Genomic DNA, 25,509 nt, shown 5'->3' with positions numbered 1-25,509 from the left:
TTCTTACTTTAATACATGTATTTGGGGCTAAAAAAATCACTTTCGTTATTGGGTTTCATTAAAACTTTTGCACCATTTTGCTTTTACAAGTTCTTTGTTTTCCTCCACGTTCAACTTTGATGCAATCTGCGGTCATGAATCAGCGAGAGGAACAGAGAAAGGTAGACCATCATAATGAGCTCACGGAGGGAATCTCGGCTAACTAATTCTGGAGCCAGCTTTAGAGGTATAAAAAGCAAATGATGCAACATTTTTAATGGAACCCAATTGCAAAAATTATTTTTAGCCATAATTATGGGTAGTTAATTAACAATAAAAATGTCAGGAAAGCTGGAGAACCCCTGAAAGTGATTTTTTTGATAATGATCTTCGAAGCTCTATTTTGCACTACATTACTATGAAAGACATGGCATCAATTTGTGACATGCGCTAATGTGGATAATTTCCTTACTTGTGTAGATGCAGTAGATACACAATGATTTTTCCCACTGTTGAGATGTGTATCGATGATCCAAAGTAATGAGATATTGGCTAAAATTCCATTTTTCTGTAGCGCTCGTAAACAGTCTGTCGGTGGCGCTGTCGAGAACGGGCGCATCCACATGCTGTCTGGAGTAGAGAGACTAGCACACTTGAGGGGCTCTCTCCATTTTTTTTCTATGCACATTTGTGGATACCTCTACTTTACAGACATCTCAAAGGGTCTCCTTTCTCCAGATAGTGAGATAGGCCATAAACATGCCAGTTGGGAAGACCCCTTTAAAAAGCAAACCTATGCAGACGAAAGCGATCCTATCTGTTCCTGAACTCATCAGATACTTTCAATAAATTCCGTATTTTCTCCTTTGCTTCTTAGGCTTAAGGCTGAATGGATCTGGCAAATATTTGAAAACCATTTTTCTCAGAATTGTCCTAGGAAGAGTTGTCAGGTCTTGTCCTCTACAAACTAAAGGACGACAATACAACCAAGGGAAAAAAACTCCTTCCAGTAAGGAACGAGGAATTTTTCTTTTTTTTTTTTAGATATACAGTACAGACCAAAAGTTTGGACACACCTTCTCATTTAAAGATTTTTCTGTATTTTCATGACTATGAAAATTGTACATTCACACTGAAGGCATCAAAACCATGAATTAACACATGTGGAATTATATTCTTAACAAAAAAGTGTGAAACAACTGAAATTATGTCTTATATTCTAGGTTCTTCAAAGTAGCCACCTTTTGCTTTGATGATACAGAATAATCTTTAAATGAGAAGGTGTGTCCAAACTTTTGGTCTGCACTGTATGTTTAGGCTTTCTTAAATTGCTCAAAAATGTGTTGTAAACCTCTTGAGAACGTCAACCACCTCCAAAGTTAGGTACATGATCCAGTTGCTGGGCCAAACCAAAAATCGAGCAACGTGAAAACGAATTTTAGGGTTCCTGGGTCTAGACCTCTGACATTAAAAATTCTAAGAATGAGGCTCATTAATATGTCCCATTAAGGTATTTTTTATATGACCCCTTTGGTGTACATGGCTTCATGGGCAAGATTCATAAACGGGCAGTGATTCATTCCCAGTCTACAAAATCAAGCCCCAGGAATTGTTAACACCTCAGGCAGTCTATTCGGATTCCCTACCCCTTACAGAACCTTCATTGTTCTCTTCTAGTTATTTCTCATTAGCATACAATATAAAATATTTAATAAAAATTATCTTGGAGGCAGCAGATTGCATAGGTCTTTCGATTTTCCATCTTTGATTCAATACTGAACCAAAAAGTCAAAGAGAAACATGGTTGTAAGCTCCACTAAGGCAGGATTCAATTAGGATGGAGATATCAATAAGCGTGGGACTAGTTTTCGACAGGATGTCAATAGCTTGATAAAAATCTAGGGCTGCTTATATGGCTCTGAAAATTGAGACCTAGAAGACTTATGGAGATATTTGGCAATGGTTTCATAGCTTTTAAGGTTGAAGGTAGACATAAGTCCATTGAATTCAACCTATAGCCTAAGATGGTGATGGTAGACCGTAAAAGATGAGATCTACAAGAAGAACCTATGGTGGTCTATGAAGATGGAAGCTTAGGAGACGTATGAAGATGTATATCTTTGGTGGCCAACAAATGCTGAAGCCTAAAATAATTATCTATGATGGTCTAGGAATATTGAAGGTTAGAAGACTTATGGAGATATTTATCTATGATTGCCTACAAAAGATAAAGCCTAAAATAATAATCTATAATGGCCTATGAAGTTCAAAGCCTAAATGAGTTTAGGAGATGTTTATCTTTGGTGGCCTATGAAAGATGAAACCTTAAATAGTTATCTAAGGTTGGTTTATGAAGATTGAAGGCTAGAAGACTTATTGAGAAAATGTATTTGTGGTTTCCTACGAATCATGAAGCTTAGAATAGTTATTTATGATGGTCTATGAACACTGAAGCCTAAAAGATTTATGGAGAGTTTTATCTTTGGTGGCCTACGAAAGATGAAGCCTAGAATAGTTATCTATGATGATCTGTGAAGATTGAAGGCTATAAGACTTTTTAGGACATTAAACTATGGCGGCCTATGAAGGATTACGACTAGAGGATGTATCTATGATGGTCTATGAGGATCAGAGGCTAGAAGACTTATGGAGATGTTTGTTTATTGTGGACTATGAAGGATGACACATAGAATAGTCATCCATGGTTGTCTATGAAGATCAGATGCTAGAAGATTTTTGGAGAAAATGTGTCTATGGTTGCCTACGAAAGATCAAGCCTAGCATAGTTATCTGTGGTGGTCAATGACAATTGAAGCCAAAAGGACTTATGGAGATATCAATCTATGGTGGTTTACAAAATATGAAGCTTTGAATAGCTTTCTATGGTAGTTTATGAAGATCAAAGCCTAGAAAACTCATGGAAGCACATATATACAGCAGCCCTTGAAAAATGAAGTCTATAAGACATATAATGAAATAAGTCAAATGAACATATGAATACATATGAATATATGGGGGACTGTAAAGACTGACACCAAGATGACGTAAGAATCTAGGATGGCCAATGAATCTATGACAATTCGGGGGTAGAAGACTTACATAGACTTATGAATTTATGGTGGCCATCAAAGACTGAAGCCAAGATGACTATGTTTTCACGTAAGCCTAAAATGATATGTATATATAGGCATGTGTGATAGATAAGGAGCCTCTGAAGAATGGGAAGAAGCGAATTTATGATGGCTAATGAGGCTATGAAGACTATACTTAGAAGGCATATAAGTACACTTGCCATCTTTCTTGGAAAATCCAGAAGGTTACCAGAAAAGGGTGACACCTCCAACATTCCTGGAATATTTGGCAAGTCTCTCAGGCACCAAAGAAGCCTCAAAAATAGCTGTCCCTGAATTTTTTCTGTGTGTTCCATCAAGTTTCAGACCTACCCTCATTGAAAGGGCACGTCCTGCAAAAAAGCAGACTGAAGCCTAGAAGACATGACTATGATGACCCACGAGCCTATATAATTAAAGCAATAGTAAACATATAGACTATATGGTAGCCCAAAGAGAAAAGATTTTTTGTTTGCCATTCCACTAATGCTTATACTTGCTATCACCAAACCATGCATGTCAGATACATATTTCCTCTACAATGGTGGAGGGAGTCGAAGCCCACACAACTGTTTATTCATTAATTCAAGGGTATACCATTGTGAAATAGAAAAAAAAGACTTGTTTCTATGGGTTACAGTGTATAGTCCTCTTGCAAAATTCTACAGACATGATTAGGAAGGCTTGGTAGGTCCGCCCGTAAAACCATTAAATCCACCATCCCCTCTGTGGGATGATATTTTTGTACAAACAATGGCTCCTCTACTTAAGACCGTTCACAAAAGAACACATTTAATTCTTTTTGGCAAAAATAAAGATCCATACTGGCAGCCAAGATTTTATGCTGAATATCTTTTTGAAGAGTTATAAATGCAAAATAAAGAATAAAACGTTCATTCTTTTCCAGAGGAAGTCATGGAAAATTGCTCTTCTTTCTATCACTGTCATATGATATCCATAAAAATCGATGATTAAGATCTAAGAGAAGGTCTCGGTTGGGTCAAGGACCACCCTCTGTCTGAAAAAAGTTGCATTAAAAGTGGAGCTAGCATTCCAAATAATTATAATCTTCAGTTTTAGACTGCGACCGTTGTCTTCTGCTTCCTCGTTGATGCTTTTCTATCTACCATAAAAGAGAAATAAAAATGAACAAAAAATTCAAGAAGTAGAACATAATTTTCAAGCATGGTTCGCAGCATGTTGTTATATATGTATATTAGAGGGGTTATGTTCCAAGTTTGTATCGAAGACTTATCGACGGGACTCACAACTTTGTGTCCTCCTCTTGGCCGCCTGCCACCGAACCTTGGTGACTTGCGTATTGGTCCTCTGCCTCCGATGGCCAGAAATGAAGTAACATCAACCAGAGGGAATCCATCTGGTGAAAAGGCCTTCAGCCCATAGTGAATGTTTTTTTTCTTTTTTATTCTTTTTCCTGCCGATTAGTTGAAATTACAACAGTTCAAATAACTGATGGTTTTTCCTTCTCCCGGCAAAGAAGAGTCTACATTGTTCACCAACGCGTTTTGCCTGGCCTCGCTGATGAGGCGGCACGCTAAGTCCAGGAAGAGTTTCTCCACGTTGTCTGATTCTTTGGCCGAGGTTTCTAAGTAATACATGTTTTGGGATCCAGCAAATTCTTCAGCTCTTTGTTGGGAGACCTCCCTCCGCTCTGCCAGGTCAATCTTGTTTCCTGTATTTAGAGGTGAAGAACAAAGTGAGATGTGAAAATCTTTGTGGTCCATGAAGATCGGAACAAAATAAAAGTGTTAATGTGAGGGAATTAAATTCTGTACCTATTAACACAGAATAGTTTTTGCTCTACAAGATCTAGAAAACCAAGTAGTGAGAGTGATCAATGAGGGCAACAGGCGGCCACGAGAGGTGGTGAGTTCTCCTTCAATGGAAGGTTTCAAACAGAGGCTGGACAGTCCTCTTTCTGAGATGGTTTAGTGAATCCTGCTTTGAGCAGGGAGTTGGACACGATGACCCTGGAGGTCCCTTCCAACTCTAACATTCTAGGATTATATGAAATAGCCAAAAACTATCACAAAGCTGCTGTTGATGGAACTGTTTTAGTATAATTATCCTTATTTAGTACCTTGAGTACTCAAGGGTGTACTGAAGCAAAAAGGGCACACTTTAGATATCCATTTTCGAACCTATGTTATTTATTTTTTTTTTTTACAAAAGCCTATAAAATAATCTTAAATTAAAGGGCAGCAACACGTTTATAGACTTTTTTTTACTTAAATTCATGTATTCTTTGCTAAAAGCAAATTTAGCATTTCACTAAAAAATGTTGCGCTGTTTGGCTATTACAACGTATTACTTTCTGAAGAACAAGTAGACTAAAAATCTGTCAGTAAGCTCATTTTGACGTTCGTTTTTCTAACCCTTACCTGGCTCTTTCATAACTCTTCTATACTGTTTTATGACCACGGACCACATCAAAGTTGAGCTGAACTTTTATGTGGTCATAAATCAGTGCAGAGTAGCTCAGAAAAAGACAATCGTTACCAGCCCAACCATCAGATGGGCTCACTTATGTATGTCAATTAACTCATTCTACAGCCAGCAGTGTTCAGGGAAACAAAAGGGTGCAAAAATGGGAAGCAAGGGAGTGTTGGCATGGGAGAAGGTGGGGTATACAATATGGCGGTTTTAGGTTTAGGTTCCTGACTTACCCACTAGCACAGTGATGACTTCATTATTAGCGTACTGTTCAATCTCCCGCAGCCATTCCGGAAGGCAGCGAAAAGATTCCTCGCATGTAATGTCATAGGTTAAAATCAACGCGTTGGCACTGCGGTAATAACTTTGGGTGATGGAACGAAATCTTTCTTGGCCGGCGGTGTCCCATATCTGGAGCTAAGGAGCCCAAAAGAAGAGAAACGCAGAGGACCATTAGCATTGCCAAAATTAAGCGAGTCTGCTTGAATTAAAAATACACCGTAAGCTTCGACGGAAGTCCAGCTGGCAGAGATACTACGATCCAGCCGCTCTGTACCGCAAGATTTGCAGTGACTCTTAGGAAAACTTTGGACCAATTCAGCAAAACAACGAGCAACTCCTTTCAGATGTGCACAGAACAGGCAGGATCCGATCACAATTGCAAAATTGGACAGAAACCCCCATCAGCTCCCTGACGCCAGAATGAAAGACTCATCCAAAATAAAGCTGCATCTCTAGCGCCACCTATTGGACACAAATAATACATAATTTAAGCTACCTCCAATAGGTGGCACTGGAGAGAGAGCTTTCCTTCTTCTGGAGGAAGTGCTATTTTGCATCATTTTCCCAAGGAGCATTGCCTGACCAAGAATATTCACTACATCAGCTGGCGGTCTTTATTAAGAGGCATGAGGACAAGACTCAGTAAGGAGCCACAATCAGGTGTTCTTCTCTTCTTATAAGAAGTGTCAACACTAATGTCTTGATCTGTATAGTCAGAAAAGTTATGGTCCTGGCTCCAGCACCGAGCCTTGATCCCTTCTCCCATGACCGGCTCCCTCTGTACTAGTACGTGCCAGCTAACTCTAGTAACCTGTCAAGCAACTATGTTGTCTTCACCCAAGGCCTTTTACGGCTGACTCAGGCAGCCATGAGTTGCTGGAGTATTCAGGAAGTAAGCCTCCTTGCTACCATGGCTTTTTTTTTTGCAGGATTTAGCCTCGTCTTCCTCTTGACTGTGCTTCAGTCAGGTGGACATTTATCATCCCTCTGCAACTCCTGCCTGCTTTCCTAGTTCAGTCCAGTGACTATTGCAGCTATTGCTCTCTGGGCGCTACTGTGCTCATCTCTGCTATCAAGGTAGCAGTTTAGTTATTCCCTGCTGTTTTGTTGGTGCTTTTACACACTATTATTCTATTGTTGTCCTGTGGTTAACCATATCCCTGCTGCAAGATACCTGACTGCATATACGTCTCTGCTATTCCTGTGATTAACCGTTACCTGCTGCAAGATAACTACCTGCATATACGACTGTGCTATTCCTGTGGTTAACCGTTACCTGCTGCAAGATAACTACCTGCATATACGACTGTGCTATTCCTGTGGTTAACCAATACCTGATGCAAGATAACTACCTGCATATACGACTCTACTATTCCTGTGGTTAACCATATTCCTGCTGCATATACGTCTCTGCTATTCCTGTGATTAACCGTTACCTGCTGCAAGATAACTATCTGCATATACGACTACTATTGCTGTGGTTAACCAATACCTGATGCAAGATAACTACCTGCATATACGACTCTACTATTCCTGTGGTTAACCATATTCCTGCTGCAAGATACCTGATTGCATGCATGTACTTCTCTACTACTCTTGTATGTTTCTGTTGTATAGCTGCATCTAATGGTTGCTCATCTATATTCATGCATACTCTGCCATCAAGGTTTTCACTAATGTAAATGCCGTCAACCAAGTACTGCTCTCCTGCTACGCTGCATCATCTCCTATAGTCCTTGCTGCTCACCCTCACCTACAGTTTAGTGAATGCACCAAGGGCCCATAACACTCCTTGAAAACACTGCTCCTAAAAGGGGTTGTCCACTACTAGGACAACCCCTTCTCATTCTCCATGTTTACCCCTGTTAAAATAAAAACATTTATACTTGCCTTCAGTGCCGACACCGTTCTAGCGGTGAGGATGTTATGTCTTGTGAGCCATGCACCTAGTCGGTGCTGGCGTCACTGTGCCCTGGGGTGGTGAGTGCCGGCAATACAGGAATGGCACCGACACGGGAGGTGAGTATAAGTTTTTTTTATTTTAACAGGGGCAAACATAGGGATTGAGAAAGGTTTGTCCTAGTAGTGGACAACCCCTTTAACACACTGCTTAAAATTTAGAAAAGCGTGTCTGTTTTCTTCTAGAAACAGAACCACAACTATTCACCACTATACCGCAAAAAAAATAATACTGCTATACTATGCACATTAATTGTACCACTTTATAGTACAGATAATACCACTGCTAATGCATATGCAAAATTACTACCGCTCTACTGTAAACATTTGTGCATGATATGGCTATATTATTGATGTGTACAGTATAGTGTTACCATTTATATGTATGATAGAGCAGTATTATTGATAACACCGCTAACCCATTCACATAAATCGTACCACTATACTGTACACATCAATAGTACAACTATGCTAACATACACATAAAAATACCTGCCAAACTAAAATTGCTATCCCACACACAAATATAGTCACTATATCGTACATATCAATAGTAACACTGCATTGTATACATAACACAATTATTATATAAGTATAAATAATGCTGCTATATCAAGCACATATATTACACCGCCATCCTATAGAGAGAAATTTATATCGTAAGACTGTACATGGGTTGTCATGTATTGCAGCTCTGTTTCAAGAAGGTTTTTGTGCCTCTTTAAGGCAACTTTTTATAAGGAGGAGGGTCCTACATTTATATAATTTACCTATACAATATTGCATCATTTTCCTGATATAATCGGTAATCTTACCTTTATTTTTTCACCCTTAATTTCCACTGTTTTAATCATAAAATCTACCCCGATGGTGGCCCCCTGGCCTGGTGGGAAGAGACCCTGTAAATGAAACAGACAGGCTATTAATGATTGATGAGTGCAGGATGCCCCCTTTACTTCCATATACCATTATTATTATTATTATAAAACACATCAATCTGTACTTTTTCTATTATGTCCCTTATACAGGGACGAGTGGTACCTATGAGGGGGCATACTGTGCCCTTCCACTGCCAAATTATATCCAATGGCAAGAACAGCTTCTTCTCAGATAGACTGCTCCCTCGGCTGCTTTCGTAGCTGTTCCTATGCAGAGCGCAGCAATCAGGATAAGTTTGTCATCAGCTACTGTGCTCTGCATAGGCAGCGACTGAGAAGACAGGAGCTGAGCAAAACGGTACTTAATCATGCGCAATGTGTAAGGTTGCGGTTTGTTCTCCTGCAGCACATTGCTTCGCCTCGCACACAGAGACAGGGCAAGGACATACTGGGAGGACCGTGCCAAATTTAAAAGTGCCCATTATTTAAAAAAAAAAAACACACTCAATAAATTTTATGTTTTTACACACTTTTTCCAACGCTAACTTGGAGTAGGTCTTGGGATAGTGTTGGAATTACGGACAGGTTTAGGGCTAGGGTTGGGGCTAGAGTTAGGATTAAAACTGGGATTAGTGCTTGGGTTAGGGCTAGAGTTAGGGCTAGGATTATGGATAGGGATGAGCCACAATTAAGGCTAGGACTAAAGCTAGTGTTGGGCTACAGTTAGGGATTGGGATGAGCTACAATTAAGGCTTGAATTAGGGATAGGACTAGGGGTTGGGGCTACAGTTAGGGCTAGGATTAGGGATAAGGATGAGCTACAATTAAGGCTAGGACTAAAGCTAGTGTTGGGCTACAGTTAGGGATTGGGATGAGCTACAATTAAGGCTTGAATTAGGGATAGGACTAGGGGTTGGGGCTACAGTTAGGGCTAGGATTAGGGATAAGGATGAGCTACAATTAAGGCTTGGATTAGGGACAGGACTAGGGGTTGGGGCTACAGTTAGGGCTAGGATTAGGGATAGGGATGAGCTACAATTAAGGCTTTTTTTAGGAATAGGGCTAGGATTAGGGATAGGGATGAGCCACAATTAAGACTAGGATTAGAGCTAGTGTTGGGGCCACAGTTAGGATTAAGACTGGGATTAGTGCTAGGTTTGGGGCTACAGTTAGGGCTAGGATTAGGGATAGGGATGAGCTACAATTAAGGCTTAGATTAGGGATAGGGCTAGGGTTGGTGCTCCAGTTAGGGCTAGTTTTAGGGATAGGGATGTTCCACAATTAAGGGTAGGGTTAAAGATAGTGTTGGGGCTACATTTAGGATTAAGACTGGGATTAGTGCTAGGGTTGGGGCTACAGTTAGGGCTGGTTTTGGGATAGGGATGAACCACAATTAAGGCTAGGATTAAAGCTAGTGTTGGGGATACAGTTAGGATTAAGGCTGGGATTAGTGCTAGGGTTAGGACTACAGTTAGGGATAGGCTTGAGCTACAATTAAGGCTAGGATTAAGGGTAGCGCTAGGGTGGGGGCTACAGTTAGGGCTAGGATTAAGGCTAGGGCTAGAATTGGGATTAAAGGGAATCTGTCAGCAAGTTTTTGCTGTGTAATCTGAGGACAGCATTAGGTAGTGGTTAAAAACAGAATTAAGTGAGTTGTCATATCTAAGGCTCTGTGCTTCTGTTTATTCACAATGAAGGTTTTATCACTAGGACATTATCATTTGCTATGACTAGCTGGTGTACGAGCACTCGTCCAACTCCGCCCCCTCCTGTGATAAGCAGCTCATTGTCTACAGACAATGTACATACAAAGCCTGATGTCGGCGGGGACAGCTTTCTCAGCTCCGCTACATTGCTATATCTAAGAAATCATCCTGTGTCATAACTGTAAACTAAGTGATACATCATTGGATTCATCTTGTTCTCAGATCAGGTAGCAAAAACCTGCAGACAGATTCCCTTTAAGACTGGGATAAGGGTTAAGGTTTGGACTACAGTTAGGGGTAGGGCTAGGGCTGGGATTAGGGTTAGGATTACAATTAGAGCAAGGGTAATAAAGTATATCTATAAAAAAAACACAATTAATGGCATTAATAATAAAAAGTAAAGCAAATACAACAATGTCTAACTATTTATTCTTTTACATTTTATGTTGAATTATGCACACAAAAAAACCTAAAAGGGCAAACGATAATTACAAGTGCTTCAATACCTGACTGGTGGAAGGGACTCAGGGAGCACTAACTATTCACAGGTTAGGAGGTGCAAAATACTTGACACCCCGCACTATGCTGCGGGGACTCCCTCCTTCAGCATCAGACACCAACATATAACCGTAACATGGTGACAATAACATATGGCCATATCTAGTCATAAATTCAAGGGAAAAGTATAAACTATATTAATGCCGCGATTTTTACCACCATTGGCCAGTGTATAACCGCCAACCCTGGCAATATCCATCACGGTCCTTACCTGAGTAAACCGCCGCACCAGACAGGTCTTCCCTACGCCGGCGTTCCCTATGAGTACAATCTTGAATAGAAAGTCATAATCTTCCATACTCATTTACACAGCTGTGGAGGGAGAGAGGAGCTGTCAGTACATCGGCTACGGACTGAGCACACACTGCGTCATGCGGATGATGACTACGTCGCGTGGAAGATGACTACGTCGCGTGGATCATGACTACGTTGTGTGGATGATGACTACGTGTCGTCTAATTCTGGGGCTGTTGTGAAATTCGACTGGGAACTTTATCCCTCCAGACAAACAGGACAAAGGTCTCCCTCCGCATCGACGCGCGTCGTGGGATTGATTGCACAGCTATTTATTGCATGGGGTTAGGTCATTAGCACACATACGGCCTCAGGAGGTTTCAAACCTCCAGTACTGCGTTTGTCATCGATGATTGTGATAAAAAAAAAAAAGAGCATCGGCTTTTGGGAAAGATGGGTGACAATCAATATGGACGCTACTAGAGCCTCGAAAGGATTCACCAACCAACTTTCGAGTGGCAGAGATGCCCAGTTCTGCAGCTATATGTGAACACAGAGACGGAATAGCACATGTTGAAGTAAATTTGATGTTCAGGAGTCTGGGAAAGCTGGGTAACAATCAATATGGCAGCTACTACAGCCTCGACAGGATTCACCAGACAACTTTCGAATGGCAGAGATGCCCAGTTCAGCTATATGTGAACATAGAGGCGAAATACCACATGTTTAGGCAAAATTTGCTGTTCAGGAGTCTGGGAAAGTTGGGTAACAGTCAATATTATTGTCATTGTAGGTCGCACTAGACTAGTCACCCAGCATTCCTAGGTAAAAGGTGAAAATCTAACTAATCATGTAACAATATGGAAGCGTTGACCACATGATTAGGCAAATTTGCTGCTCCGGGAAAGCTGGGTGAGCGCACAATATGGCTATATAATGTTATAGGTCTCATAAAAACCGTCACCCAACTTTTCTAGATAAGCAAGTTGAAAATCTGTATTGTGTGTAGTTGATTTGGAAATGTTGGGTGTAAGATTACAAGATTAAACAAAGTTACTGTTCAGGAGTCTGGGAAAGCTGGGTGATAACAAATATGGTTGCCATTATAGGTCTCACGAGAGACTAGCCTAGTTAAAAGCTGAGTATCTGCCTAGTCACAAAGCAGTCTGGAAATGTTGGATGTATGTTTACATAAATGCTGTTCAGGAGTCTAGGAAAGCTGGGTGACAACCAATATGGCTACTATTATAGATGTTACAGAATCATCACCCAGCTTTTTTAGAAACCTAATTGGCAGAAATGCTTATTTTTGGTGGTGAGAGACCAACAACCACATAATTAGTCAAGTTTGCTCTTCAAGAGTCTGAGAAAGCTGGGTGACATACAATATTGTTGTTGTTAGAATGCCTGGCTGCAGTGGAAAATCCGTGAAGTCATTAATCTATATGAGAATAGAGAGATGCATCCCCAGGTGATTAGGCAAATTGCTTACATTTTGCTGTGAGGAGTCTGGGAAAGCTGGGTGACAACCACCATAGCCGCCATTATATCTCTCACAGGAATCGTCACCGAGTTTCCCTACATAACCAGAGTGACAAATGTGCCCAGGCATATAGCCATATGGAAGGGTCTCATGTATGACAAATTTGCTTTTCAGGAGTCTGGGAAAGCTTGGTGGCTACCATTATCCCGCTTTCTATATACTAGAGCAGCAAATCTGCCTAGCTGTATTGGGGAGAGGGGGATATATTCCCAAATATCTGGGCAAATGTACTATTCTGCAATCTGGGGAAGCTGGGTGATATCTCCTATGGGACATTCGGACATTTTGGATTCACCCAGCTTTTCCTAAAACAAATACAACTATTTAATGTCCAAACAAATCCATTTGGTCAGGGCAATACACCCATGAAGCTGTACGAGCGCTTGTTTTGCGCTTGTTTTTGCAGGAATTGTAGTAACTTTAAATGAGACCATTTATTTTACCATATAACGTACTGAAAATGAAAAAAAAAATTCCAAGTCCAGAAAAATGGTGAAAAAACCCCTCTGACATTGCTGTTCTGGGTTTTACAGAGTTCATTGTGCACTAAAAGTGACCCGGCAACATGATTCTCCAGGTTTATACAAATACGGCGATAACAAACGTGTCTAGTTTTTATTATTATTATTATTATTATTTTAGAAAAAAATAATTAGAATTTAAAAAATTTTTTTTTTTAAATTGTGTCGCCATTTTAAGAGAGCTCAAAGTTTCTTATTTGTTTCCCCACCAGAGGAGCGGTGTGAGGGCTTGTGTTTTGCTTGTTGAGCTGTAGATTTTATTGACACCATTTCAGAGTACCATATATTATTTTTCCTTACATTCATCACCATATGGATTAATTACTTTTATATACTGATAGATTGGACCGTTATGGATGGGGCAATACAGAATGTTTTATACATACATTGCAGTACGACGTCAAAATTAAAAGATAAAAGAAAAAAAAAACTTAAAGAAAATCCAAAATATATCAAAGTTAAAATATATAAATATATATATACATATACTGTATTTTTATTCCAAGTTCCATTTTCCAAGTTTAAAATAAGAAAAACATATGACATTAAAAAAATTAAAAATGCCTAAATTATATCACTGCAATAGTGATATAATATATATATATATATATATATATATATATACAACCATATACACAAACACACATTACTATTTCAGTTCGCAGTGCAGAATAAAGTAAAATTGAAAATAAAAACATAAAAATTCCAAATATATTAAAAAGGTTAAAATATATAAATATACAGTATACAGGTCCTTCTCAAAAAATTAGCATATAGTGTTAAATTTCATTATTTACCATAATGTAATGATTACAATTAAACTTTCATATATTATAGATTCATTATCCACCAACTGAAATTTGTCAGGTCTTTTATTGTTTTAATACTGATGATTTTGGCATACAACTCCTGATAACCCAAAAAACCTGTCTCAATAAATTAGCATATTTCACCCATCCAATCAAATAAAAGTGTTTTTTAAATAACAAACAAAAAAACCATCAAATAATAATGTTCAGTTATGCACTCAATACTTGGTCGGGAATCCTTTGGCAGAAATGACTGCTTCAATGCGGCGTGGCATGGAGGCAATCAGCCTGTGACACTGCTGAGATGTTATGGAGGCCCAGGATGCTTCAATAGCGGCCTTAAGCTCATCCAGAGTGTTGGGTCTTGCGTCTCTCAACTTTCTCTTCACAATATCCCACAGATTCTCTATGGGGTTCAGGTCAGGAGAGTTGGCAGGCCAATTGAGCACAGTAATACCATGGTCAGTAAACCATTTACCAGTGGTTTTGGCACTGTGAGCAGGTGCCAGGTCGTGCTGAAAAATGAAATCTTCATCTCCATAAAGCATTTCAGCCGATGGAAGCATGAAGTGCTCCAAAATCTCCTGATAGCTAGCTGCATTGACCCTGCCCTTGATGAAACACAGTGGACCAACACCAGCAGCTGACATGGCACCCCACACCATCACTGACTGTGGGTACTTGACACTGGACTTCAGGCATTTTGGCATTTCCTTCTCCCCAGTCTTCCTCCAGACTCTGGCACCTTGATTTCCGAATGACATGCAAAATTTGCTTTCATCAGAAAAAAGTACTTGGGACCACTTAGCAACAGTCCAGTGCTGCTTCTCTGTAGCCCAGGTCAGGCGCCTCTGCCGCTGTTTATGGTTCAAAAGTGGCTTTACCTGGGGAATGCGGCACCTGTAGCCCATTTCCTGCACACGCCTGTGCACGGTGGCTCTGGATGTTTCCACACCAGACTCAGTCCACTGCTTCCTCAGGTTCCCCAAGGTCTGGAATCGGTCCTTCTCCACAATCTTCCTCAGGGTCCGGTCTCCTCTTCTCGTTGTACAGCGTTTTCTGCCACATTGTTTCCTTCCAACAGACTTACCATTGAGGTGCCTTGATACAGCACTCTGGGAACAGCCTATTTGTTGAGAAATTTCTTTCTGGGTCTTACCCTCTTGCTTGAGGGTGTCAATGATGGCCTTCTTGACATCTGTCAGGTCGCTAGTCTTACCCATGATGGGGGTTTTGAGTAATGAACCAGGCAGGGAGTTTATAAAAGCCTCAGGTATCTTTTGCATGTGTTTAGAGTTAATTAGTTGATTCAGAAGATTAGGGTAATAGGTCGTTTAGAGAACCTTTTCTTGATATGCTAATTTATTGAGACAGGTTTTTTGGGTTATCAGGAGTTGTATGCCAAAATCATCAGTATTAAAACAATAAAAGACCTGACAAATTTCAGTTGGTGGATAATGAATCTATAATATATGAAAGTTTAATTGTAATCATTACATTATGGTAAATAATGAAATTTAACACTATATGCTAATTTTTTGAGAAGGACCTGTATATACACACACAATAAAATATATAACATATACACACATATAATACAACACACATATAATACACACACAAATATATACATATATATATATATATATATAAGCAAGGACTAAAATGGCAGCAACTGGGTACTTCTGCAGGCCTCCCGCTGCCATGGCAGCCCCTTATCACATAGTAGAGGTGCCAACAGTCACCTTTATCCCCTCCTTATATAAGAAGGTGAGCCACAAGAAATGAGAATCCTCATCGCTGTGCATCATTTGTGCAAGGAAACTCTGTCTACTGTCCAAGCAGGATTGGCCAAAGGGCCCCTATACACAGAGAGGCCCACTGATTACCCCTTTAGTATATGCTATAAGGGGTCTTCAGGGCTGCATGCGGTTTCACTTCTGGTAGCCGGTGACCAGACAGGAGAAAACGCAGAGAGCACGGCCGTAGTACACACCTGACTTCTGCCTGCGCGATGGAGCTTACAATTCAAATAACACTAGGTGGTGCTCAGAAGAAGAGACAAGGATAAGTGCAACTTTGCTTCTGTTCTCCTGCAATGCTCTTGCCCAGCGCAGCCTAGAGTAATTCACAGTTCCATAAGCGATGGCAGAGGCAGAAGCGGTCAGGCGGGTACCACTGACCAGTGCTATGGATCGGCTCTTGTTCTGGGATCTAGCCATCCATCCTCACTTTCACAGGTTTATAATCTATACTCTGTCCTGACCCCAGCGTTACTGCATTCACTTCATCCTGCTCCAGGACCTGTGGTGATATCGCAGTCACGTGACCGGTCATGTGATCTTAATGTCACCACAAGTCCTCTACCCGGCGGGAGTCTAGAGGTCATCAAGAAGAGGAGAGAGACTGGTAAGTATTCTACAGTGTCTGCCTGTCTATCTATATATCTATTGTCTATCAATTATCTATCTGCTCTGTGAGTATACATATATGTGTGATATATCGTTTATGTATGTGGCATCCACAGTTATAAATCCCGGCAGCGCAGATGTGAGCAGCGTACAGTGTAAGCTGCAGATGTACTGTATGGGGACAGATTGATCTATTCGTCTCTCCCGTTCATTCTTCCTCAGCCGGTTAAAGAGGCCGGGAAACAAGCGCCAAAGGACTTCAATATTGATGATTACATTTGTTTAACAGCCTGAACTCAGCGCATGTAAATGCAACATAAAGGCTTATATGATGGTGCAATACAGTATGTAGGCATTTGGGGCCCCACTTTAACCTTTTGTCCAGGGCCCCACTTGTCTAAAACCGGCCCTGCCAAGCATGACCCTGCGGAACTGGACAGAAGAGGGAGAGTTTTAGGAAGGAAGAGTTTAGATGGAACACTGGGTTACGTGACCTTGATGACGCAGTTCAGTATAAAAGGCCAGCACGCCAAAACGGGAGCAGATTTGATGCCAAGTCAAGGAACAGGTGAGACGTGTGTCAGGGGAGATTCTGAGGCCGAGATGACCGGCCATGGAAGAAAGTCCGAGGCAGCAGGTTTGTGGTGCGCCTGGAAGCAGAATCCAGGTGGCACCAGACGAGCCCCAGAACCTAGAATACAATGTTCAAGACCTAAAAACCAGACTTCTGCCGGTCAAGACCTGGAGTCCAGACTACACCAGTCAAGAGCCAGGTCTCTCCATTCATCTCACCGGGTACGAGACATTTGCCGTTGGACAAATATCGAAGATCCAGGAGGAGTCTCCTCTCGGAGTTGGATGCCTGTGGTGGTGAACGTGAGTGGAAAGTGATCCGGACTGTGGCTTTTAGCACTGACGTACGGTACAGGTGTTGGTCTGGGCTAGAACAACGGACAGGGCAGGGGCCGGTTGAAGTGAAGGTGGCCCAGCGATGAGGACTTGTCTTAGCCGCCATGTCTGCAGCCAGTACTGTATCACTGATTGTATATAATGTCACTAATAAGAGCAGACAAACTCCTCGTCAATAAGCCGCCCCGGAAAATCCCACTCGATCTGATTTCAATTAGTCTGCTAAGTAAATAGTTCGTATTACGCTGTCACTGTGATTAGTGTGATGAAGTACACGGCGCACCGTGTCATTTAATACGACAAATGTCGTCTCTCGGCAGGTAACCGTGGTAACAGTATTCAGAGGATGACGCCATCGGTATATAACACTGACAATACCCATCCAGAACAATGATGGAACTAAGCGGATGGATAGATATACAGATATCTTGGCCCTATTCTGGATTTCGTCATACCTAACTGACCGGACATTCAGCGTCTCCCACTCACACACCACCTCCTCACCTCGCCCCCTATCTGTCGGAGTCCCACAAGGTTCAGTCCTTGGGCACCTGCTCTTCTCCATTTACACCTTTGGCCTGGGACAGCTCATAGAGTCTCACAGCTTTCAGTATCATCTCTATGCTGATGACACACAGATCTACATCTCTGGACCAGATATCACCTCCCTACTAACCAGAATCCCACAATGTACAGTATGTCCGCTATTTCATCCTTCTTCTCCGCTAGATTTCTAAAACTTAACATGGACAAAACAGAATTCATTGTCTTTCCCCCATCTTACGTGACCCCCCCAACGAAACTATCCATTAGAGTAAACGGCTGCTCACTCTCACCAGTCCCACAAGCTCGCTGCCTCGGGGTAATCCTTGATGCTGATCTCTCCTTCAAACCACATATCCAAGCCCTTTGCACTTCCTGCCGCCTTCAACTCAAAATATTTCCCGGATCCGTACATTCCTAAACCAAGAATCTGCAAAAACCATAGTGCATGCCCTCATCATCTCCCGCCTCGACTACTGTAACCTCCTGCTCTGTGGCCTCCCCTCTAACACTCTTGCTCCCCTCCAATCTATTCTAAACTCTGCTGCCCGACTAATCCACCTGTCCCCCCGCTATTCCCCGGCCTCTCCTCTCTGTCAATTCCTTCACTGGCTCCCCATTACCCAGAGACTCCAGTACAAAAACCCTAACCATGACATACAAAGCCATCCACAACCTGTCTCCTCCATATTATTATTATTATTATTATTATTTATATAGCACCATTAATTCCATGGTGCTGTACATGAGAAGGGGTTACATCAAAATACAAATATCACTTACAGTAAACAAAACTAACAATGACAGACTGACACAGAGGGGCGAGGACCCTACCCTTGCGGGCTTACATTCTACAGGATTATGGGGAAGGAGACAGCAGGTCGAGGGTTGCAGTAGCTCCGATGATGTTGAGGTGGCCGTGTGGTCTTTACAGGCTGTAAGCTTCCTTGAAGAGGTGGGTTTTCAGGTTTCTTTTGAAGAATCCAAAAGTAGTGGATAACTGAATGTGTTGGGGCACTGAATTCCAGAGGATGGGGGATATTCGGGAGAAGTCTTGGAGGTGATTGGGTGAGGAGAGGAGAGGAGGAGGTCTTGGGAGGACCGGAGATTACGTGAGGGAAGATATTGAGAGATTAATGTGGAAATATACGGAGGAGAAAGGTTATGGATGGCTTTGTAGGTCAGTGTTAGTAGTTTAAACTGGATACGCTGGGAAACTGGGAGCCAGTGAAGGGATTTGCAAAGAGGGGAAGCAGGAGTGTAGCGAGGAGAGAGATTAATTAGTCGGGCAGCAGAGTTAAGGATGGACTGGAGGGGTGCGAGAGTGTTAGAAGGTAGGCCACAGAGGAGTATGTTGCAGTAGTCCAGGCGGGAGATGATTAGGGCATGCACGAGCATTTTGGTAGAGTGTGGGTTGAGGAAAGGACGGATTGTGGAAATATTTTTGAGCTGGAGGCGAAAGGAGGTGGCGAGAGCTTGGATATGTGGTTTGAAGGACAGGGCAGAGTCAAGGGTTACTCCGAGGCAGCGGATTTTGGGGACAGGGGAAAGTGTGATTTCATTTATTTTGATAGATAGATAAGGTAGGGAAGATATGTGAGATGGAAGAAAGATAATGAGTTCAGATTTGTCCACATTGAGCTTGAGGAAGCGAGAGGAGAAGAAGGAGGATATGGCCGATAGACACTCTGGGATTCTGGAGAGCAGAGAGATGACATCTGGGCCAGAGAGGTAGATCTGAGTGTTATCGGCATATAGATGGAACTGGAAGCCATAGGACCTTTTGAGTTGTCCCAGGCCGAGTGTATAGATTGAAAAGAGTAAGGGTCCTAGGACAGAGCCTTAGGGGACACCAACAGAGAGGGGGCGAGATGAGGTAGTATGGGAGTAGGAAACGCTAAATGTGTGGTTGGAAAGGTATGAGGAGATCCAAGATAGGGCAAGGCCTTTGACCCCAAAGGAAGAGAGGATCTGTAGTAGAAGGCAGTGGTCAACTGTGTCGAAGGCAGAGGACAGGTCTAGGAAGAGGAGTATAGAGAATTGTCTGTTAGCTTTGGCTGTAAGTAAGTCATTAGTAATTTTGGTCAGGGCAGTCTCAGTGGAATGGTGGGGACGGAAGCCAGATTGTAGGTTGTCGAACAGAGAGTTAGATGCAAAGTGAGAGGAGAGTTAGGCATGGACATGCTGCTCAAGGAGTTTGGAGGCAAATGGGAGCAAAGATATGGGGCGATAGCTGGACACAGCGCTTGGGTTAAGGGATGGCTTTTTGAGGATAGGTGTGATTGTGGTATGTTTGAATAGTAATAAATCACTTGGCACTCAAATGGTTTTTTTCAGATGAAAAAGTGAACATCCCATTTATTTGTGCATCCAGTTCAAAGATTATTTAAACGTTTTCGGTCAAATCACAAGACCTTCATCAGAAATATCTTTAACAAAACTGAAATACAGTTTTTTCCTTACCAAATGTTCACAGCGTCAGCCTTTGATTCAGATACCTTCACGACTCACGGAACACCATCCTGGATTTACTCTGACCGCCATGGTTGTTCACTTTTTCTGCATCACGTGATGGATGTATTCGTCATTAGAAACACCACGTATCCATTTTTCTCCTTTGTGTATCATATGAAGGATTGTCGCTAATCTGTATTTGATTTTTGTTTGTATTTCAGTTTTGTTAAAGATATTTCTGATGAAGGTCTTGTGATTTGACCGAAAACGTTTAAATAATCTTTGAACTGGATGCACAAATAAATGGGATGTTCACTTTTTCATCTGAAAGAAACCATTTGAGTGCCAAGTGATTTATTACTATTGGATTGACGGGCTGGAAACCTGACTTGAGCACCACACAGGATCCTTGAGTGCCGTGTGTTTTGTCTTTAAGTGGTATGTTTGAAGGCAGAGGGGAAGGTAGCAGAAGTTAGTGAAAGGTTGAAGAGATGGGTTAGGGATGGGATACATCTGTGACCTCGTCTCCCGGTACTTACCTGCACGCAACCTCCGATCCTCACAAGATCTCCTTCTCTACTCCCCTCTTATCTCCTCTTCCCACAATCGCATACAAGATTTCTCTCGCGCATCCCCCCTACTCTGGAACTCTCTACCACAACACATCAGACTCTCGCCTACCATCGAAACCTTCAAAAAGAACCTGAAGACCCACCTCTTCCGACAAGCCTACAACCTGCAGTAACCACCGATCGACCAAACCGCTGCATGACCAGCTCTATCCTCACCTGCTGTATCCTCACCCATCCCTTGTAGATTGTGAGCCTTCGCGGGCAGGGTCCTCTCTCCTCCTGTACCAGTTATGACTTGTATTGTTCATGATTATTGTACTTGTTTTTATTATGTATACCCCTCCTCACATGTAAAACGCCATAGAATAAATGGCGCTATAATAATAAATAATAATAATAATAATATAGATGGATATGGAAAGGACATTTTTTCCGGTGTTTTATTTTAGCTTGTCTGTTCTGAAAAACGCCTAAAAAAGCAAATCGGAAAATGCTTGAAAGACTCTTCCCATCCATTTCAGTTGAAAAATGTAATTGCCATTCATACATTACAGCTTTTGAGTGTTTTTTTAACTGCTTCAGGTTTCCAAAACAGCCAGAAGCGGATGAAAGAAGAGACCGGCCCATTCTTCTAACATTTTCCCGCTATGAAGCCGCACCTGGGCTTTCTTTTGAGCAGCAAAAATGATTTATTCGTCGATTAATGAATTTTAAAAAAATTGTAAGAAAATCTCACAAAAAAACGCAAAAAAAAAAGCATTCACAGACATTAAACTTCAAGAAAGATTAAGAAAGTGTTAAAAGAAAAATCTTTGGGACAAAAAAAAACCCTCAAGCTGTATCCACTTGATAAACTCATCATTTTTACCAAATTAACAAAACGTCATGTGAACATACCTTTATCGTTCACGAGTCCGATTTTATCATACGAGTTCTATTCGTGATAGCACTGATACTTATGATCGCCTATGGGGATGTCTCCCATTTTTTCCTCGGAAAGAACGGTCCATGGAAAATTTTGGAGACATGTCCGATCATATCAAAATCGGCAATACAAGTCTACGGGTCCATGAAAAAAAAAAAAAAATCGGACGGCACTCAGAAGTAATTCATCAGAAAGGAGAAGGTGGGGAATTTTTTTTTTCTCAACGTATACGAAAAACTGATGACACTCGGACCACACTCTGATCAAAGTCTGATCAGAATGATCGATCCTTCTACGTGGAATACACTGATGTCTGAATGAGCTGTCATCATTATTGCTAAAAATGACACATTTTGTTCTAAACCAGTTATTTATCTGCAAAAAAATTCTGCCTGAAGATTGCGGGATATCAAACAAAATTTCATTAAACCTTTCGAATCAGCCGGCTGCGGATACTTTCATACTAAGCCATCTACATCTGTACTTGTGACGTACTGTAACATTAACCCCTTTACCCCCAAGGGTGGTTTGCACATCAATGACCAGGCCAATTTTTACAATTCTGACCACTGTCCCTTTATGAGGTTATAACTCCGAAACGCTTCAACGGATCCTGGTGATTCTGACATTGTTTTCTCGTGACATATTGTACTTCATGATAGTGGTAAAATTTCTTTGATAGTACCTGCGTTTATTTGTGAAAAAAACGGAAATTTGGCGAAAATTTTGAAAATTTCGCAATTTTCAAACTTTGAATTTTTATGCAATTAAATCACAGAGATATGTCACACAAAATACTTAATAAGTAACATTTCCCACATGTCTCCTTTACATCAGCATAATTTTGGAACCAATTTTTTTTTTTGTTAGGGAGTTATAAGGGTTAAAAGTTGACCAGCAATTTCTCATTTTTACAACACCATTTTTTTTTTAGGGACCACGTCTCATTTGAAGTCATTTTGAGGGGTCTATATGATAGAAAATGCCCAAGTGTGACACCATTCTAAAAACTGCACCCCTCAAGGTGCTCAAAACCACATTCAAGAAGTTTATTAACCCTTCAGGTGTTTAATAGGAATTTTTGGAATGTTTAAATAAAAATGAACATTTAACTTTTTTACACAAAAAATTTACTTCAGCTCCAATTTGTTTTATTTTACCAAGGGTAACAGGAGAAATTGGACCCAAAAAGTTGTTGTCCAATTTGTCCTGAGTACGCTGATACCCCATATGTGGCAGTAAACCACTGTTTGGGCGCATGGGAGAGCTCGGAAGGGAAGGAGCGCTATTTGACTTTTCAATGCAAAATTGACAGGAATTGAGATGGGACGCCATGTTGCGTTTGGAGAGCCACTGATGTGCCTAAACATTGAAACCCCCCACAAGTGACACCATTTTGGAAAGTAGACCCCCTAAGGAACTTATCTGGATGTGTGGTGAGCACTTTGACCCACCAAGTGCTTCACAGAAGTTTATAATGCAGAACCGTAAAAATAAAAAATCATATTTTTTCACAAAAATTATATTTTTGCCCCCAATTTTTTATTTTTCCAAGGGTAAGAGAAGAAATTGGACCTCAAAAGTTGTTGTCCAATTTGTCCTGAGTACGCTGATACCCCATATGTGGCAGTAAACCACTGTTTGGGCGCATGGGAGAGCTCGGAAGGGAAGGAGCGCAGTTTGACTTTTCAATGCAAAATTGACAGAAATTGAGATGGGACGCCATGTTGCGTTTGGAGAGCCACTGATGTGCCTAAACATTGAAACCCCCCACAAGTGACACCATTTTGGAAAGTAGACCCCCTAAGGAACTTATCTAGAGGTGTGGTGAGCACTTTGACCCACCAAGTGCTTCACAGAAGTTTATAATGCAGAACCGTAAAAATAAAAAATCATATTTTTTCACAAAAATTATATTTTTGCCCCCAATTTTTTATTTTTCCAAGGGTAAGAGAAGAAATTGGACCTCAAAAGTTGTTGTCCAATTTGTCCCGAGTACGCTGATACCCCATATGTGGCAGTAAACCACTGTTTGGGCGCATGGGAGAGCTCGGAAGGGAAGGAGCGCCGTTTGACTTTTCAATGCAAAATTGACAGGAATTGAGATGGGACGCCATGTTGCGTTTGGAGAGCCACTGATGTGCCTAAACATTGAAACCCCCCACAAGTGACACCATTTTGGAAAGTAGACCCCCTAAGGAACTTATCTGGATGTGTGGTGAGCACTTTGACCCACCAAGGGCTTCACAGAAGTTTATAATGCAGAGCCATAAAAATAAAACAAATTTTTTTTCCCACAAAAATTATTTTTTAGCCCCCAGTTTTGTATTTTCCCTAGGGTAACAGGAGAAATTGGACCCCAAAAGTTGTTGTCCAATTTGTCCTGAGTACGCTGATACCCCATATGTGGGGGGGAACCACCGTTTGGGTGCATGGGAGGGCTCGGAAGGGAAGGAGCGCCATTTGGAATGCAGACTTAGATGGAATGGTCTGCAGGCGTCACATTGCGTTTGCAGAGCCCCTAATGTACCTAAACAGTAGAAACCGCCCACAAGTGACACCATTTTGGAAAGTAGACCCCCTAAGGAACTCATCTTGATGTGTTGTGAGAGCTTTGAACCCCCAAGTATTTCACTACAGTTTATAACGCAGAGCCATGCAAATAAAAAATATTTTTTTTTCCACAAAAATTATATTTTAGCCCCCAGTTTTGTATTTTTCCAAGGTTAGCAGGAGAAATTGGACCCTAAATGTTGTTGACCAATTTGTCCTGAGTACGCTGATAGCCGATATGTGGGGGGGAACCACCGTTTGGGCGCATGGGAGGGCTCGGAAGGGAAGGAGCATCATTTGGAATGCAGACTTAGATGGATTGGTCTGCAGGCGTCACATTGCGTTTGCAGAGCCCCTAATGTACCTAAACAGTAGAAACCCCCCACAAGTGACCCCATATTGGAAACTAGACCCCTCAATGAACTTATCTAGATGTGTTGTGAGAACTTTGAACCCCCAAGTGTTTCACTACAGTTTATAACGCAGAGCCGTGAAAATAAAAAATCTTTTTGTTTTCCCACAAAAATTATTTTTTAGCCCCCAGTTTTGTATTTTCCCAAGGGTAACAGGAGAAATTGGTCCACAAAAGTTGTTGTCCAATTTGTCCTGAGTACGCTGATACCCCATATGTTGGGGTAAACCCCTGTTTGGGCACACAGGAGAGCTCGGAAGGGAAGGAGCACTGTTTTACTTTTTCAACGCAGAATTGGCTGGAATTGAGATCGGACGCCATGTCGTGTTTGGAGAGCCCCTGATGTGCCGAAACAGTGGAAACCCCCCAATTATAACTGAAACCCTAATCTAAACACACCCCTAACCCTAATTCCAACGGTAACCCTAACCACACCTCTAACCCTGACACACCCCTAACCCTAATCCCAACCCTATTCCCAACTGTAAATGTAATCTAAACCCTAACCCTAACTTTAGCCCCAACCCTAACTGTAGCCCCAACCCTAACCCTAACCCTACCCCTAACCCTAGCCCTAACCCTAGCCCTAACCCTAGCCCTAACCCTAGCCCTAGCCCTAACCCTAACCCTAGCCCTAACCCTAGCCCTAGCCCTAACCCTAGCCCTAACCCTAGCCCTAACCCTAGCCCTAGCCCTA

General features: G+C 41.6%; 1 protein-coding gene across 1 annotated transcript in view; it reads right to left on the bottom strand.

Annotated features, from left to right (window-relative positions):
- Positions 1 to 3,636: 3,636 nt before the first annotated feature.
- The window catches only part of RAB30 (RAB30, member RAS oncogene family), a 115,261-nt gene continuing 93,388 nt past the window's right edge, over positions 3,637 to 25,509 (bottom strand). Inside the window, exons 2-5 of the mRNA XM_069759338.1 lie at positions 11,138 to 11,238; positions 8,600 to 8,683; positions 5,777 to 5,960; positions 3,637 to 4,782 (exon numbers count right to left, since the gene is read on the bottom strand). Coding sequence (XP_069615439.1) covers positions 4,532 to 4,782; positions 5,777 to 5,960; positions 8,600 to 8,683; positions 11,138 to 11,230 — 612 coding nt within the window. The 5' untranslated portion in view covers positions 11,231 to 11,238 and the 3' untranslated portion in view covers positions 3,637 to 4,531. The remainder of the gene's footprint in view (positions 4,783 to 5,776; positions 5,961 to 8,599; positions 8,684 to 11,137; positions 11,239 to 25,509) is intronic.

This window comes from Ranitomeya imitator, chromosome 3 (genome assembly GCF_032444005.1).
Source record: "Ranitomeya imitator isolate aRanImi1 chromosome 3, aRanImi1.pri, whole genome shotgun sequence".
Taxonomy (NCBI): Eukaryota; Metazoa; Chordata; class Amphibia; order Anura; family Dendrobatidae; genus Ranitomeya; species Ranitomeya imitator.
Note: the sequence above shows the minus strand (reverse complement) of the source record. Positions and strands in the feature narration are given on the sequence as shown.